Source organism: Heloderma suspectum, chromosome 5, assembly GCF_057233095.1.
Source record: "Heloderma suspectum isolate Gila_16-S chromosome 5, 16-S_ref, whole genome shotgun sequence".
In the NCBI taxonomy this organism is placed as follows: domain Eukaryota; kingdom Metazoa; phylum Chordata; class Lepidosauria; order Squamata; family Helodermatidae; genus Heloderma; species Heloderma suspectum.
Window position 1 is genome coordinate 222,449,305 of NC_139462.1, and position 16,462 is coordinate 222,465,766.

Here is a 16,462-nt window from a genome sequence, read left to right on the forward strand (position 1 = left end):
ATAAGATAATGCAGACATGACCCATATATAGTTTGAGAAAACTATGTTCCATATTTATTTTTGACCGGATTGGACTTCTCACTTTCGTAATTAATTCCACACTGCAGTACTTCTCAAACTAAGAATGGGTTAGTTCCCAATGAGCTGTGTTGGCTACATACAGGAAATGGACATGGACAACTCCACAGCTTCTGCTTTCAGAGGTTCATACCTTGTCAGACTGCTCATGGTCGTCTTCAAGAGCCTGGATTTGGAGATGTCAACACCAGCCCAACTTCCTAAAAGAAAAACTTCTCACATTCATCCCAGGCCTTCATAAGGATAACACTGGGCGAGGGCTTGTGCTCACATTTATACAGAGTGTTCGCAATGCATGTGAAAATATTGCCATCACTGATGGGGTCGTCTGTGTCAGCTGCACAGCAACGATGCTTTGGGCAGATGGGTTTGATGGGTTTTTCACCATGGAGGCAATCATACCAAACTTACTTGCAAGTAGGTCCCAGTAACTTCAGTAGGACATACATACTCCAGCCTTCCTCAGCCTCGTGCGCCCCAGAAGTGTTGGACTACAACTACCAGCAACCCCCAGCCAGCAATCACATTATCATGACATAATTGTGCACTGTGTTTAGAAGAACTTCGATAATTCCAGACAAGATGGCGAAGCAGGAGGAACAGGAGCCTTAAGTCAACTGGGCATATGGAAACCATTTGTCATCATGCCCAAAATGGTCTCCTAATCAAATTTCAAAGAAGCAGGTGGGGTTGAATGGGTGGCAGCACATCGGAGAAATCAGGTGTTTCTCACTCAGAGTTCGCTGAATCTCATTTCTTTATATCTGGGGAGGCTCACATGGTTCTTCCTTAACTTGGGGAAAAATCTCTGCTGCACAGGAACTCCTGTTTATAATCTCCTGAAAGAGTCTCCTTGCCTGCTGTCAATAGCAGGTCTTCCACCTCGGTTACCCAGTCTGGTCTTATAAAAATAACCCTACTGATGCTCATGAAGATGGGCAAAGCTTGCTTGGCTTGGAAGAAAGAAAAAAAAAACTAGTGGCGAAAACAAGATCCCAGGAGCCCATCACTTGAGTAGGAACTGGGGGCATGGTGTTTTGGAGAACTTTCAAAAGCCATAGGCTAATTTGAAAAGGACAAGGAGCAGATCACTTGTGACATGCAAAAAAGATCCTGGAAACATAGTAAAAAAATAGTGCTTTTATTGGCAGGTTTACAAGCAGAATCCATTAGTGTCTAATATCCTGCAGGATAGAACAAAAATAAAAATAAGATCCAACCCATGTCATGCTTCATCTGACGTCACTTCCTTCCTTCTGTTTGCTGTTTTCCCTGGGTTTAAACTGCTGGCAAGCAGGCGCGTGTTCCAAGCAAGTGTCTCTGCTGTAATACAAGATTAGAATGTTTCTGACTTAATATTTTGCCTTGCAACCTATTTCCTCGACAAGCAGTAGCATCCCCTGTTCTTTGGGAAGCCATCTCTAGTTCCTAGCTCATCACGTAGAGTGGTAGCATCGTCAATCTCCGTGGAAAAAGAGACAATTATATCTTTTTTTGTTTTTAAGTAAAAAAATATCAAATATAATAAATTTATGAAAGACCATTCACAACATATACATTAAGTGTTACATTGTTGCTACAGCAGCTACGCGATTCCTCCCTCTCTCTCTTTCCTGTCGTTCTCACGTCCTTATTATAGAATGCAAGGTCATACATGGCCGTAAGTAAACGCACTAATATAAGTAAGACCTGAAAATGAAAGTATGCGGTCAGGTTTTATCTGTGTATAGATATAAAGTATTTAATGTGTTACAGTCTAGCATCTCTGCAATCACACCACTGCTATAGCAGTCGTGACCCTGCTCTGGATTCCCCACCCCCGCCCCTGTGCATATATAAATATAAACATTGAGCAAAGTTGAAAAGAGCAGGGTCAAAGGTTATGTATACGTAACACAGTGACACACCCCTCGAAAAGGGTTCACCTCCCTTCTTGTTTCCTTTGCAACTCATGTTTTAAAAGGCTGCTTCAACTGTTGTGTAGTTACAGCATTACATTCTGTAAACAATATTTTAAAGTGTCCCAAATGAAAGCATTTAAACAATGGACTCTCGGTCTCTGTCGGGCGATAATTGATCATCTAGATGTTCATCGCTTTTGCTAGAGTCCGTCAACCGTAGCGGGAAGTTGTCACTGGTGCCTCTGGTGACGCTGTCATAAGAAGGAGGGAAAGACGTGGAGGACAGAGTTTCAGACTTGTCGATTGGCCTCCCATAGTTCTCGCTCAACATGGATGCAATGAGGCCTTCCTTCTCTGGTGCTTCATCCCCAAGGGGGCAAGCTTGTTGCCGATATAAGAAAGAGGCCTGCTTGAGAGAGCGTTGGAAAAGGTGGCTCCGGTAGGCCCTCTGGATGACAATGGCCGAAACCTCTTCCTGTTTTCGCCTGAGTGTGGTCGTGATTGGTTCATACGAAATCTTCGATGGGTTGGCGGCCATGAATTTCTCCTCCATCTGGATTTTAAGGGCATCCATCTCCCCAGATTCTCCCAGCACTCGTTTGGTGAAAGCAAACAAAATGTCTAAGCAATGGATCCGATCCCCACTCACCATGGGGAGGTCCATAGCGATAAGCTTAATCTTGTTTGGTTTCGCAATTCGTAAAGGTTCTGGCAGAGCGTCTGCGAAATTGGAAAGTGCAGCATACTCAATAAACTGAGTGGCTTCGGGGTCAAACTTTTCCCAGATTTCATAAAACATATCAAAGTCATCCTCACTTAGAGGGTCTGTACTTTCTTCAGTGGCAACACTGAAGTTCTCTAAAATAATAGCTATGTACATGTTTACAACAATGAGAAAGGATATAATGATGTAAGTCACAAAGAACAGAATCCCCACTGCAGGACTGCCACAGTTTCCCTTTGAGCCATTGGTGTTGTTATGGCTTGGATCACAATATGGTGGCCCAGTGTTCAAAATGGGATTGAGAAGACCATCCCAGCCAGCTGATGTAGTGATCTGGAAGAGGCAGAGCATGCTGTTGGCAAACGTCTGGAAGTTAAACATGTCGTCAATCCCATACTCATGCTTAACGTAGGCAAAGTTGGCCATGCCAAAAATGGAATAAATGAACATGACCAGGAAAAGTAGGAGCCCAATATTGAACAATGCAGGGAGGGACATCATTAAGGCAAAAAGAAGAGTTCGGATTCCTTTGGCCCCTCGTATAAGTCTCAGGATCCGACCAATCCGAGCCAAGCGGATGACTCTGAAGAGGGTAGGGGAGAAAAAATATTTCTGGATGATGTCAGACAGTACAGAGCCTTGGGAGAAGGAAGGAAAAGAAGAAGGAAAAGAAATGATTGTCCAGTTAGCACACTAGCAAAGATGGTTGTGTTTCGGTTAAAAAGGACAACTCAGATTTCCAAACTAAGGGCATGATCCATTCCTGCAGAGCAGGGGTGTTGAACCTCTTTCATCCTGAGGGCTGAATTCTATTTCAGAGAAGCTCTTGGGGCCCACATTCCAGTGGTGGGCAGGGCCAAAGGCAAAAGGGGTAGAGCCAAAATACAAAAAGTAACAGCATCTTTCAGCTTCAACCATGTACTGCCAGTAGCTAAGCCTTAGGATAGGCATTTTAAACTGTTAGAATGAGGGAAAATGAGCAAAAAGCTGGAAAACTACCTCACAATAGGCAGTCAAGGGAAAGGGGCGCAGCCATGTGGGGAATCCTGGCATGCCGGATGGGCACCCGAGGCAGGCCAGTTCTGACCCATGAGCCTGAGGTTCAACACCACTGCTGTGAAGGCTCGGTTGGGCATGGTTGAGCCCTTGCCCTCCTTGGGTGGCCTTCAGTACACACATGCTGACCACTGCAGACCAGGAGGCCTGTTTGTGAACAGAAGAAGAGCCCTGCCGGATCAGACCAAGGGTCCATTTAGCCCAGCATCTTGCTTTCTACAGATGCAAACCAGATGCCTCTGAGCAGCCCATAAAAAGAGCTTGAACGGCTATGGATAGATCCGTTATCCATGAGAATAGCTCATGGCTCCCTTACGTTCATTCAGCAGGGGCCAGAATGCCGTGGAGGAAGTCAACATCTGGATGGGTAGAAGGGAGGTGCGGATGGGGCTCCCAACCTGTGCAATGGGCAGCATGTTACAATGCATATGCAGCATGTGGACATGTGCCAAGGGCCAGCCAAAACAATGGAAAAAGTTCCAGTGACCCCTGTCACCCATGGTTGGACTGGAATGGACATTTCACTGGAAAGGACGATTACACCATATTTCCAGGTTGGGAGGGAAACTTCCTATGGGAGCATCGTCTTGGTTGACTGAAAATTTACTTTGGGTCCGTCTCAGATTCTCAACTTCACTGCTCAAAAGCAAAAGTAGCACTGATGGGGGTCCTTCCAAAATGAGTTCCTTCCTGATTTTCCTTCCTGATTGGTCAATGACCCAGCTAGCTGCAGTCCTTGGGAACGGGCTGACAGCCTGACCCTAAGCACGGTTGCTAATAATAAGCTCCACTGAGGGCCAAACCAGATGTGACCTTAAATGTGTAGCACATTTTTATAAATGCAAATAGTATCCACTGGGAGGGATGTTGATAATTATCCAGATCACAGGAGGTAGGAAGGGGGAATTTAACCCTTCCCTCCCCCTACAGTGGGCCTGAGGAAAATCTCTCTTCTGAAGCTGTTATTTGCATGGGGAGAAAAGCTCCCATTGGCACCAGTGGGGGATTTCTTCCCAATTCAAATAGCTCCCCAAGAGCCATTTTTGTGAGGACCTTAGCAGGGGGAGGAAAAATTAAACCTCCTCTCCCTGCCTCCTGGGATCCAGGTAATGATCAATCCCGCCACACCAGCAGATGCAATCTTCATTTAAAAAAACCCCATGGGGTTGGATCCAAGATCTGCCTTCCACAAGAAGAAGGAACCTTTCACAAGAGAAGGGACTCTGATCACGGAAGGTCCCGCCATCCAATTCCTGGGGACCCCCCTTCCCCCCCAACACTAAAGTTCACCCTATTCATCAGAGTCTTCTGACTCTCTGTGCAGCATTTTCAAGGGGTCGGAGGGGCTGCCATGGGACGGAGGGGGCGGGGAAGTCCACTTCCATCAGCACAGCTGATCCAGCATACATTTGGATCCATTCCACTCATATTAAATACAAAGATGCATTTAACATCACCTCCAGTTTGTCCTTGAGTTCTACGAATTTACCTCCAAGTAAATGTACTTAACGAATGTACACTGAATGTCTCTTGACTCCAGTTGAAGTCCAATTGTGTGCAACATAAGAACATCAGAAGAGCCATGCTGGATCAGACCAAGGTCCATCTAGTCCAGCATTCGGTTCACACAGCGGCCAACCAGCTTTTGACCAGGATCCCACAAGCAGGACACGAGCACAACAGCACCCTCCTGCCCATGTTCCCCAGCAACTAGTGTACATAGGCCAACAGCCTCTGATACTGGAGGTAGTATATAGCCATCAGGACTAGAAGCCATTGATAGCCTTTTCCACCAGGAATTTGTCCAATCCCCTTTTAAAGCCATCTCAAATGGTGGCCATCACTACATCTTGTGGTAGTGAATTTCATAGTTGAGCTATGCACTGTGTATAAGAACTAGTGAGCTTAGAAGGGAATGCTCATCCCCCTTCACGTCAAAAGTCGCAAGGGGCCAGGCCAGTTTGGCCTAACAAGAGTCACAGCACAGCTGTGGCCTTGCATTCAGATGTAGACCTGTACCCAACAGGCTGTGCAGATAGAAGGATACTTGCTGGTTTCAGGCCAGCTTCCTTTTGTCACCCATGTTAGCACTGAAGACGTTGAAGAACAGAAGGGCCTAGTGCTACTGCACTTATGAGTTGCCGCCACCATTTTGCCTAATACAAAATTTGAAGTAGATTTGGAGATGCCTGAAACATCTGAAGAATTTCAAGACACCCAAACAGTTTTGATAAGACTAGTGGAGGTTCTCAGAGTGTTTCACACATCCTGTAACAATATCACTGGGAAGAAAGTAGCTGCAGTTTTGTATTTTTCTGATGTGCAGTGAGGTGGTAAAGCCATTCTTACGAGTGGCCATGTTTTGGCACAGCGATCAATCTTGTGAATGTCCCATCACGCCTAATGTGATCATTACTCATTGCCTCCCAGAAAATTTCCAAATGATGGGGTGAGCCAGGAGGTGACGAACTGCTATCTAGATATGCCGGAGACATGCTGGAACATTCCAAAGAATGGTCAGCACGCCAAAATGTGCTATGTTGTATCACAGCCACTTTGAAATAGTCACATGTTGCCATGGGGGATTCTGTATTCAGATTAAGAGCCTTTAATCCCCTCCTCCGAAGCCAAGTTGGGCTGCATGGATCTAGACCAGGAGTATTGAAACCCTTTCAGCTGGAAGGCCAAATTCAGTTTTGAAGACACTCTCGGGTGCCACATTCCATTGGTGGGTGGGGCTAAGGGCAGAGGGGGTGGGGCCAACGGCAAAGGGGCGGAGCAAAACACACACACACTACCAGCATATTTTAGCTTAAAGCTCTTCCAGCATTTGGAGGGGCATTTCAATCTTTTAGCATGGGCAAAAGTGCACAAAATGATTGGTGGTCAGGGTGGGGGAGGGGGTGGGGTCAGAGGAAGGTGGTGTGTCTATCTGGAGTTCCCTAGATTTGGCCCCAGGGCCTGAAACTCTACACCTCTGATCTAGACAAACAATTGTTCCCAGGTCTGTGCTTGTTTGGTTGGACCTACCTGCAATGGATAGAATCACGACAACAAAATCAAATATATTCCAGCCGTTGGTGAAATAGTAGTGCCGTAGAGCCAGCATTTTGAATATGCACTCCGCAGTGAAGATGGCCACAAAGATCATGTTGATTTTATAAAGGGTGTTCACTTTTTCAGGGCTCTGGTCATCCGTTTCCACCATCATGGTAACCATGTTTAGGCAGATAAGGAGCATGATGCAAACATCGAAGGCTTGATTCAAGACAGCATCAAAAATGAGGCCTTGACACTTGTTCTGGAGACATTGTGGAGACACAGTCATTAGTAGGTCAAAGTAGCCAAGTCAGAGAATACCAGATATTTGGACTTATTTGGGTTTGAAATGAAGGATGGAAACTTCCCAGTTGCACAGAATGTTTCTGCAGGTTAGGTGTCGAAGAAAACACTTACACAGTGTATACATGTTGGTGGCCAGCACTGTGGTCCTGGCAGCTACCTCAAGCCATTGTTGGCTGAAACAGGCCTTGGCCCCTGAGGTGGCAAGTCAAGGGTGAACATAATTTGAGAAACGTTGCTCCAGAGCATTTTTTTCTACGCTTCATGGATGTAGAACTCCATCTTTGATGTATCTGAATTAATGACAAGAGCACAGCCTCCCCATTCTCCCCAATTGAAAGCCTCCTGCAGGGAACAGGGGTTGCCATACAGCAGAGGCAGGGAGGGAAGGATGAGACTTGCTTACTGGGCAGAGTCCTGGGGACAGCGGAAGCCACCAGACATGTTGGATCAGTGAGAAATGGAGCCAATGGGACATTGTTTTTGTGAAACACAATGAAAAGAGAGGAGAAATTGAGGTGCTGCTGGTACCACTGGACCTTGTAGGTCATCTTCCCATGGTACCATGCAAGGTCAGGTAATAATCTCATGACAGTAGGCTCAAGCATAGGCCCTGTGTTGTAAGATGCTAAGAGCCGGACAGATCTACAGTCACCTGTCTAACATCCCTGCAGTGGAAGAATAACATCACGTTTTGTGACAATGTACCCCATCCTAAACGCCTTTCATTAAGGTTGATGGCAAAAATCTGATTTATGTTGATGGGGACAGTGGGAGTTGTAGGACTTTTTTTCTGTCTAAACATGCACAGTATTGCACCTCAAATGTGTAGAGCAGACTCCCCCAATGTGGTGCCCTCCAGATGTTTTGGACTTCAACTCACACCAGCCCAAGCCAGCATGGCCAACAGTCAGGAATGCTGGGAATTGTAGTCCAAAACATCTGGAGGACACCTGGTTGGGCAATAATAAATAATAATAAATAAATATTTATGTAACCTATCACGGTAAAGGCAGCCATGCAAATGGCGGTCGCTATGCCATTTGCGTGGCTGCCTTTACCATGATAGGCTACGTAAATACTTACGTAGCCTAAGACGGCTGCAAGGTTGCAAATGGCGGCCACAGCAGCCCAGCTGCGGCCGGCCGGGAGACCAGCTGCCAGCCGCCGCAGCCGCCGCCACCGCCGCAGCCACCGCCACATCCGCTCCAGGGAAGTTCCATCCCGGGGGGATTCCGTGGGGGGGGGCGGGAGGCCATTCCGCTACGGATTCCGTGGAGGAATTCTCTGCCATCCCTATCTAGGGATGTTAGAGAATTCCGCCACGGATCCCAGGGAGGCCGAATTCCAGTGAGTTCAGCCCCCTGGAATCCATGGTGGAATGGAGCAACCTGGCCCACCACCCCGCGAAAGCCCCACAAAACGGAGCCTACCTGGCTGCGGCGGCGGTGGCTCCGGTGGCGGATGAAGCGGTGGTGGCAGTGACGGCTGCTGGGCTGCTGCGGCCGCAAATGGCAGCCGTCGTAGTGGCCGCCATTTGCATCCCTACGCCAGCCCGTGATAGGCTACATATATATTCACGTAGCCTATCACGGCTAAAGCAGAGATGCAAATGGCATCCCCTATGCCATAAATATATATGTAGCCTATCATGGGCCAGCATAGGGATGCAAATGGCGTCCCCTACGCAGGATGCCATTTGAGTCTGCAGCAGCCCGGCAGCAGCTGGAGGCCCCGCTGCGGGTTGGCTCCGCCGGCGGGTCCGCGGATTGGCCGCGGAGTGGAGCCGGCCGGGCAGGATTCTGGGGGGGAGGAACAGTTCACCTCCCCCCCGTCGAGGATTCCGGGGGGAGGAACGGATCACCTCCCCCACCTGCAGACCCCAGCGGAGCCAGGTAAGCGGGGTTTCGTACACCCCTAATCACTACTTATTGTGGAAGTGAATTCCATAGCTTGACTATGCGCTGTGTGAAGAAGTCCTTCCTTTTATCTGTCCTAAATCTCCCACCACTCAGCTTCATTGGATGACCTCACTGCGTTCTAGTATTATGTTAGAGGGAGAAATAAGTCTCCCTATCAACATTCTCCACACCAGGCATAATTTTGTACACCTCTATCATGTCCCCCCTTTCCCTCCTGTTTTCCAAGCTAAACAATCTCATCTGTTGTAACCTTCCCTCCTAGGGGAGAAGCTCCAGCCCCTCGATCATTTTAGTTGCCCTTTTCTGCACTTTTTCCAGCTCTACAGTATCTTTTTTTAGGTGTGGTGACCAGAACTGGACACAGTATTCCAAGTGTGGCCGCACCATATACGTATTTGTATAGGGGCAGTATGAACTTGGCAGTTTTATTCTCAGTTCCTTTCCTAATTATGCCTAACATGGTTTGCCTGTTTTACAGCGGCTGCACACTGGGTTGACATCTTCATTAAGCTGTCCACCACAACCCCAAATCTCTGTTTTGGTCAGTCACCGCTAGCTCAGATCCCATCAGGTTATACTTGAAGTTGGGTTGGGTTTTTTTTCCTCACCAATGGTCGTGGGATGGGTTTTTGGGGTTTCTTCGATCCCAGTTTTTTCATGGCATTATAGTATTTTTTCTGCTCCTCCGTCATAAAGATGTCTTGTCCACCTAAGTATAGGAAGATAAACTAATATTATTTTTGATGTTAAAAAAAAGAAAAACAAGTCAGAGATATCCAAGGTCTTCATTACTTGTTATTGCCTTCCTCCCTCTATTTATTAAGCTATCTCACTAGGCCTGAATAAGGATGGAAACACTTCATAGGTATCTGGGGTAATTGGTATTATTCTCATTATGATTTAGTTATCGATCCTATCCAATCTAAACAGTTCTAAGAAGTTGAAGATGGGTCAGCTGCATTATCTTTTATTACTCAACTGATAAGCTCACAATTGCATAAGGATGATAGCCAGAGGAGTTACTTTATGACTAGGGACAAACCATTGAGCCAAATGGGTCATCAGGTTAGCCCCCGTTTATTTGGAACTAGATAGGGCAACTGTTGTTTTTCAGAACTCATAATGATGGGTTGGACTGTGCATTGGACACAAGTGTTTTGAACTCTGTCTTGACTGTGGACACAGGGGGTTGGATCCAGACTTAGTGATACTTAGATTGCACCCAATTAAGTCAATGGGTCTTAAGTTAAGTCTATCAGTGTTGCTTGCTACGTCACAAGTTGTGAAAGTCTACTGCAGAAGATCATCTCATGTTATAGTCTTTGCATACAGAAGGGATACAGTGCCTCAGGGGGAGTTAGCAGGTCATCAACCATGGCTGGTGGACTGTGTTTGGTTTGGTGGTCAGAAGATGTATGACCCAGAACTATGAATAGGTTACACTCCTTCCTGCACAGAAGTGGCGCCCATATAGGGATTTTGTAATGTGCAACGTATCAACTGCATGTCCACAGTTCCTAGGAATGGAACTTTGACTCAAGTGTAGTGGAGGAAGACAGAAGCTGAAGCCTGATCCACAGGTCTGGATTCCAGGCTATGGCTCATCCTTTGTGCTTCAAATGAAGAATAAGAACAGGGCTGGTGATCATGACTGCCTAGTGGCCACTTTTGCTCTTGTGCCCACAGTGATCATTGTTTCCAGAGACTGGACTATCAGTTTTGCCTGTAAGACATAGACCCTTCAGCTTTGCACAAAAGCAGTACTTTGGTGGCGGGCATCAGAAAACTGATGAACAAGTCAGATAGTCTGTTTATGAAGAGCAAGCAGCGGCCATCTTGGGCACCTCAAGTATAGATATTGTGGGCATCACAAGCAGGGTGGCCTTGACATTGGGGTGTGGGTTTCCAATGGTGTGTTGCACTCCCCCTAAAGGATAAAGTTCATAGTTTGGGGGTGATCTTGGGCCCAGAACTGTCACTTGAGTGAGGCACAGGAGAACCCAGTGGCACAGAGCGCTTTTTATCAGCTTAGGCTGGTATACCAACTACGCCCTTATCTGGACAGAGATAGCCTAGCTACAGTTATCCATGCTCTGATAACCTCTCGTCTGGATTACTGCAATGCGTTATACATGGGGCTGCCTTTGAAAACGGTCCGGAACCTTCAGCTGGTCTCAAACAGGGCAGCAAGGACTGGCCAACGAGATCATATTATGCCAGTACTTTCCGAGCTGCACTGGCTGCCAGTCCCTTTCCAGGCTCGATTCAAAGTGCTGGTATTAACATTCAAAGCCCTAAACGGCTTGGGGCCAGGTTCCTGAAGGATCGCCTCCTCCTATAAGTACCTGCCAAGACCCTAAGATCATCTACAGGGGTCATAGAATCATAGAATAGTAGGGTTGGAAGGGGCCTACAAGGCCATCGAGTCCAACCCCCATGGGTCCTTTTCCAGGAGCCCTTGCCAAAAGAGGCAAGGCAGGTGGCTAGCAGGAAAAGGGCATTTTCTGCTGCGGCACCCCAGTTGTGGAACAAACTCCCTAGAGTGGTTCGCCTGGTGCCTACGTTGTACTCTTTCTGGCGCTGGGTGAAGACCTTTTTATTTTCCCAGGCATTTTTAGCATTTGAACATTCCAGGTTTTCCGCTCTGCTGTCGTAAATCTGCTATCGCGTTTTAAATATCTGCACTGCTGCTCGTTTTACTCTGGCTGTATTTTTATTCTGTATTTTTATTCTATTATATTTTATATTGTATTTTCTGTTGTATTTTTGTGGTTGTGAACCACCCAGAGAGCCCCAGCTATTGGATGGCATAAAAATGAGATAAATACATAAATAAATGAATGAACAAATAAATAAATATAATTTTGGTTGGGGGACAGTATAACGAATCCAAATATTGGTCCACCTAGCCTGGTATTGTCTCCTCTGATGGGCAGCAGCACTGGCAGAGGTCTTTCTCATCACCTTGATCCTTTCAACTGGAGATGCCAAGGATTGAACCTGGGAACTTCTGGATGCGAGGCAGGTGCTCTATCACTGAGCTACGGTCCCACTCCATTGCTGGCTGCAGCATAGCAAATAAGGCACTACTTATCTTTTTCTTCTGTTGATTAAAATTATCAATGATGACGCCGATGAACAGATTCAGAGTGAAGAAAGAGCCAAAGATGATAAAGATCACGAAGTAGAGATACATGTACAAGTTATACTCCCATACAGGCTGCTCCTCGCGCTGCCAAAGCAAAATGGAAAAAACGAGAGAGGAGGATGAGAATCCACCGGCGTCTTAAACCACGTTAACATGCATGCCTGTTAACTTAAGGGCGCAAGCCTATGCATGTTCAGACAGAAGGAAGTCCTACAACTCCCAATTGCAGGACTTGTCTCTGTCTAAACATGCATAGGGTTGTGCCCAAAGCCACGTAAAATGAATACCACAGTACATTCAGCTCAGAGGAACCCTTTGGCTACTGGGTGGGTACAGCAGGTTCACACACCACATACCCTGCCACGTTTGACAATGGAGACATTTGTTTTCCTTTTATGTGAGATAGGAGCCGATCATTATGAAGGAGGGAGGGTGGGCCGGTTACAGCGCATCAGCACAATCTTATTCCTCTCTCCACTTGTCGATGGTACACACGTTTGTTCTACACACATCTGTTGTGCAAACAGTTCTGGTTTGCAGTCCTATACACATGTGTCTGGGAGTAAGTCAAATGAAGTAGACAGGTATAGCAGGAGTGCAGAATCTCAGGGGTTTGGCTATGAGGGCAGTATGGAAATGTTAATCATCATCATCACCAAGGCCACCTGGGATCCCAATCCAACCCACCTGGGTTCTTCAAATGGCTACATTCCCTTCCCCTGGTTCCCCAGCCTTTCCTCTGGTCAACCGTCACCAGTTTTTTGCCCGTTCTAGAAGGTTGAAATGCTTCTCCCAAGGCTTTGTTACTGGCAGGGAAAGCTTTAAGTGTAAAAATGCTGGTATTTTTTGTGATTTGGGCCTTTGGTCCCTCCTCTTTTGCTTCAATTCCCTTTGGTCCCGCCTCTTTTGCCACCGGCCCTGCTCACCACTGGAATGTGTACCCTGAGAACTCCTCCAAAGGGGAGTTCAACTGTTGGTCTGAAAGACATTCAACACTCCTGGTGTATAGGCCTGCACAGTTCCTGGGCAATCCCATGCTTGTGGTGGGAGATTTCTGGGCAGAAAAACATGTCACTTCCTAAGCCCAAAGGTGAAGGGGGGGGCAGAGCTTCTGTTTCCCCCCTCCGCATTTGCCCTTTAAAAATCATCATCCCATACATACTAATGGGAGGGAAAATATGTACACCGACTCCATGGGAGGGGGCATTTTTTCGATCATTCTAGGGATGCGCCAGAAGAATGAGAAGGCTGTGGATCCAGTGCATTCAAGGCTTCCCCTGACACCACAGTGCACGGAAAGAGTTCCTACTCCCCATGCCATGGTTCCAACAGCCTCCCACCCTGAGCTGCTATTTCCTCCCTTTCTGCTATTAAGGGTGGAACTTTGGTATTCCTACCTGCTGAATAAAGCACAATTAACTAACAAACTAAATGCACAATAAATAAACATTTTCAGCATAAGAAGAAAAGCCCAGTATGATGCCAAGGGAGCAATCCTATGGCCTCTAGTCAGTGGCTAGACGGCCATAGGATATGTGGGTTTCCAGGAACTGACCTCGCAGCCTGCACTCCAAGGTTGGTTCCTGAAGAACTGACCTTCCCCCCATTCTGTGCTGCCTCACAGAACAGCAGGCAGCGTGGAACAGCCTCGTGCTCCGTGCTTGGAGGAGGAGCGTGGAGCAGCCAAAACAGGGCATTCCAGGGGCCTTCTGGTTCAGGGAAGGCAGAAATGCCAGTACGACACAGAAATGCCAGTACGACACACAGCCTCCTCCCCTGACCGCTCCACCTCCCCGCTGCTAGACAGCTGAAATCGGCTGTCTAGCCGCAAATGCAGGGCAGGAGAAGCGCGGAGGCAACGATTCTCCAAGTTCAGAGGCAGCAGCCTATCCCTATAGGATTGTGCTCTAAAGTATGCAGGGATGTGAGAACAGGTAACAATGGGCACGATCCACTGGAAAACTCTTCACCATGAGCTGGAATGGAAGAGAAGAATGAGCCTGTGGGAAGCTCCCATTCAGTACAATAGTGGTTTCTCTGGAGAACTTCCCTCATCACTGTGGCATTTTTGTACAGCTCTCAGAGCTGGCCCTGCCTTTGCAGGAGGACTTCCAATGGATTGGGTCCATTGTTGGCAAGCAGGGCAGACTGGCTCATAAAACATACAGGAAAAAGCAAGACTCTAGAGAAATGCACTCAATTCGAGCAGCCCACCTCTCGTGAATCCACTGCTGCATACATAATTTCCATCCAACCTTTAAAAGTTGCCTAGAAAAAAGAAGAGCAACATACGTAATTAGGAGAATCATAATAAGTATTTGTATTAACAGTGGCTTTATTGCTTTTGTCCTTCATTTGCAATATGATGTGTGTGCATGCGTGCGTGTGTGTGGGGGGTATTTCTCACGGCCGTTAATAAAATAACAAAACCAGCCCATGAATTTTGTCTCACTTAAGAGCACAGAGTTATCTGTTTTGCTGTTTGTTTTCCTTTACTGGAGACTCTTCTTAAAACAAAATTTTGGCTTGGATCCTAAGATGTTAATTTAAGAACGTTCATGGAAGGAAAGCTTCTCATCCTCTTCTTCTCCCCATGTAGCTATATCTGACCCCCCTAAAAGCCTGTCGGAAAGACTAGGAGGCCTCTTGAACAATATGGGATGGGGTCTGTGGGGCTGATGAAGGAAGGAAGGACAAGAAGCTTTCCTTCCATGAAGTTCCTTAAGCTAATTTATCTTAGGATCAAAGCCCAATTTGGGGTGATTACATAAGAACATAAGACGAGGCCTGCTGGATCAGAACAAGGGTCCATCTAGTCCAGCACTCTGTTCACATTGTGGCCAACCAGCTGCTCATGGGAAATCCACAAGCAGAACATGAGGGCAAGAGCACCTTCCCACCCATGTTCCCCAGCAATTGATGTATATAGGCATTCTGCCTTTGAAAGTGGATGAAGCACATAGCCCTCAAGCCTAGTAGCCATTGATAGCCTTCTCCTCCAGGAATTTGTCCAACCCCCTTTTACAGCCATCCAAGTTGGTGGCCATCACTACATCCTGTGGAAGTGAATTCCATAGTTTAACTATGTGCTGTGTGAAGAAGTCCCTCCTTCTATCTGTCCTGAATCTCCCACCAATCAGCTTCATGAGATGAACCCATTGGGTTCTAGTATTGTGAGAGAGGGAGAAAAATGTCTTCCTACCCACTATCTGCACACTATGCATAATTTTCTACACCTCTGTCATGTTTCCCCTTATTCACCTTTTTTCCAAGCTAAACAATCCCAGCAGCTGTAGCTTTCCCTCATAGGGAAGATGCTCCAGCCCCTTGATCATTTTACTTGCCCTTTTCTGCACCTTTTCCAGCTCTACAATAACTTTTTTTAGGTGTGGTGACCAGAACTGTATACAGTATTCCAAGTGTAGTTGCAGAATAGATTTGTATAAGGGCAGTAAGAACTTGGCAGTTTTATTCTCAATTCCTTTCCTAATTACGCCTAACATGGAATTTGCCTTTTTCACAGAAGCCACACACTGGGTCAACATTCTCACTGAGTTTGCCACCACAACCCAATATCTCTTTCCTCCCCACTAGCCCGCCCCCCAATCCCACAATTTATTCAGGAAGGCTCTGGAGAGGGCTTTTGAGGGGTGTGTGTGCAGATGGTTGTGTGTGTGTGTGTGGGGGGGGGGGGAAGATAGGGAATGTCCTTAAGTTAATTTACATTTCCATTAGTTTCCATTTAGTTAAGTTGCCTTCTCTTAGGATGCAGGACTTTGCTTTAAAGGAAAAATGGGTTTAATGCTCAGATTCATTCATTCAAAAATGTATTTAAACCCAATATCGGGGGGGGGGATTAAACCTTCAAGCATTTTACTGCTCAACAAAAGTATGTTTGATTATCTATCTTGTAGTCCACTCAATCTGAAAGGCTCCAAGGGTCAAATTAGACATGGGATGGGAGATGCTTGGCCAAATCTCTTGTCTTTTTCTTCACCTAAAAGCAGCCAGGGGGGTATGTGCTGGATTGTGGCTAGGGGAGTGGGTGAGGGGGTTAACTCTGGGGGTTTGGGGTGCTGGGTGAGGAGCTGTTTCAGCTCCAATTGTGATTTAACCTCCAGTGGCTCTACAGGAGAAGCAGCATGCTGAAAGCACGTTAGAACAACCACCCTCTAGGGTTTGGGACCTGATGCAATGCTCTCTCCTGATGCCTCTACTCTCTGCAGCTCCTTTTAGATAACAAAAAAGATACCAGGGGATCCAGTTCCAATCTCCCACATCACATCAAGTA

The 16,462-nt window shown here is 46.7% G+C and overlaps 1 protein-coding gene across 2 annotated transcripts in view; it reads right to left on the reverse strand.

Moving 5' to 3' along the window:
• Positions 1-2,115: 2,115 nt before the first annotated feature.
• LOC146345193 (sodium channel protein type 5 subunit alpha-like) overlaps positions 2,116-16,462 on the reverse strand; it is a 301,192-nt gene continuing 286,845 nt past the window's right edge. For both annotated transcript variants that reach the window (XM_084859393.1, XM_084859394.1), the window contains 5 exons: positions 14,386-14,439; positions 12,114-12,255; positions 9,632-9,732; positions 6,790-7,060; positions 2,116-3,341 (listed from right to left, as the gene is read on the reverse strand). In XM_084859393.1, coding sequence (XP_084715519.1) covers positions 2,116-3,341; positions 6,790-7,060; positions 9,632-9,732; positions 12,114-12,255; positions 14,386-14,439 — 1,794 coding nt within the window. The remainder of the gene's footprint in view (positions 3,342-6,789; positions 7,061-9,631; positions 9,733-12,113; positions 12,256-14,385; positions 14,440-16,462) is intronic.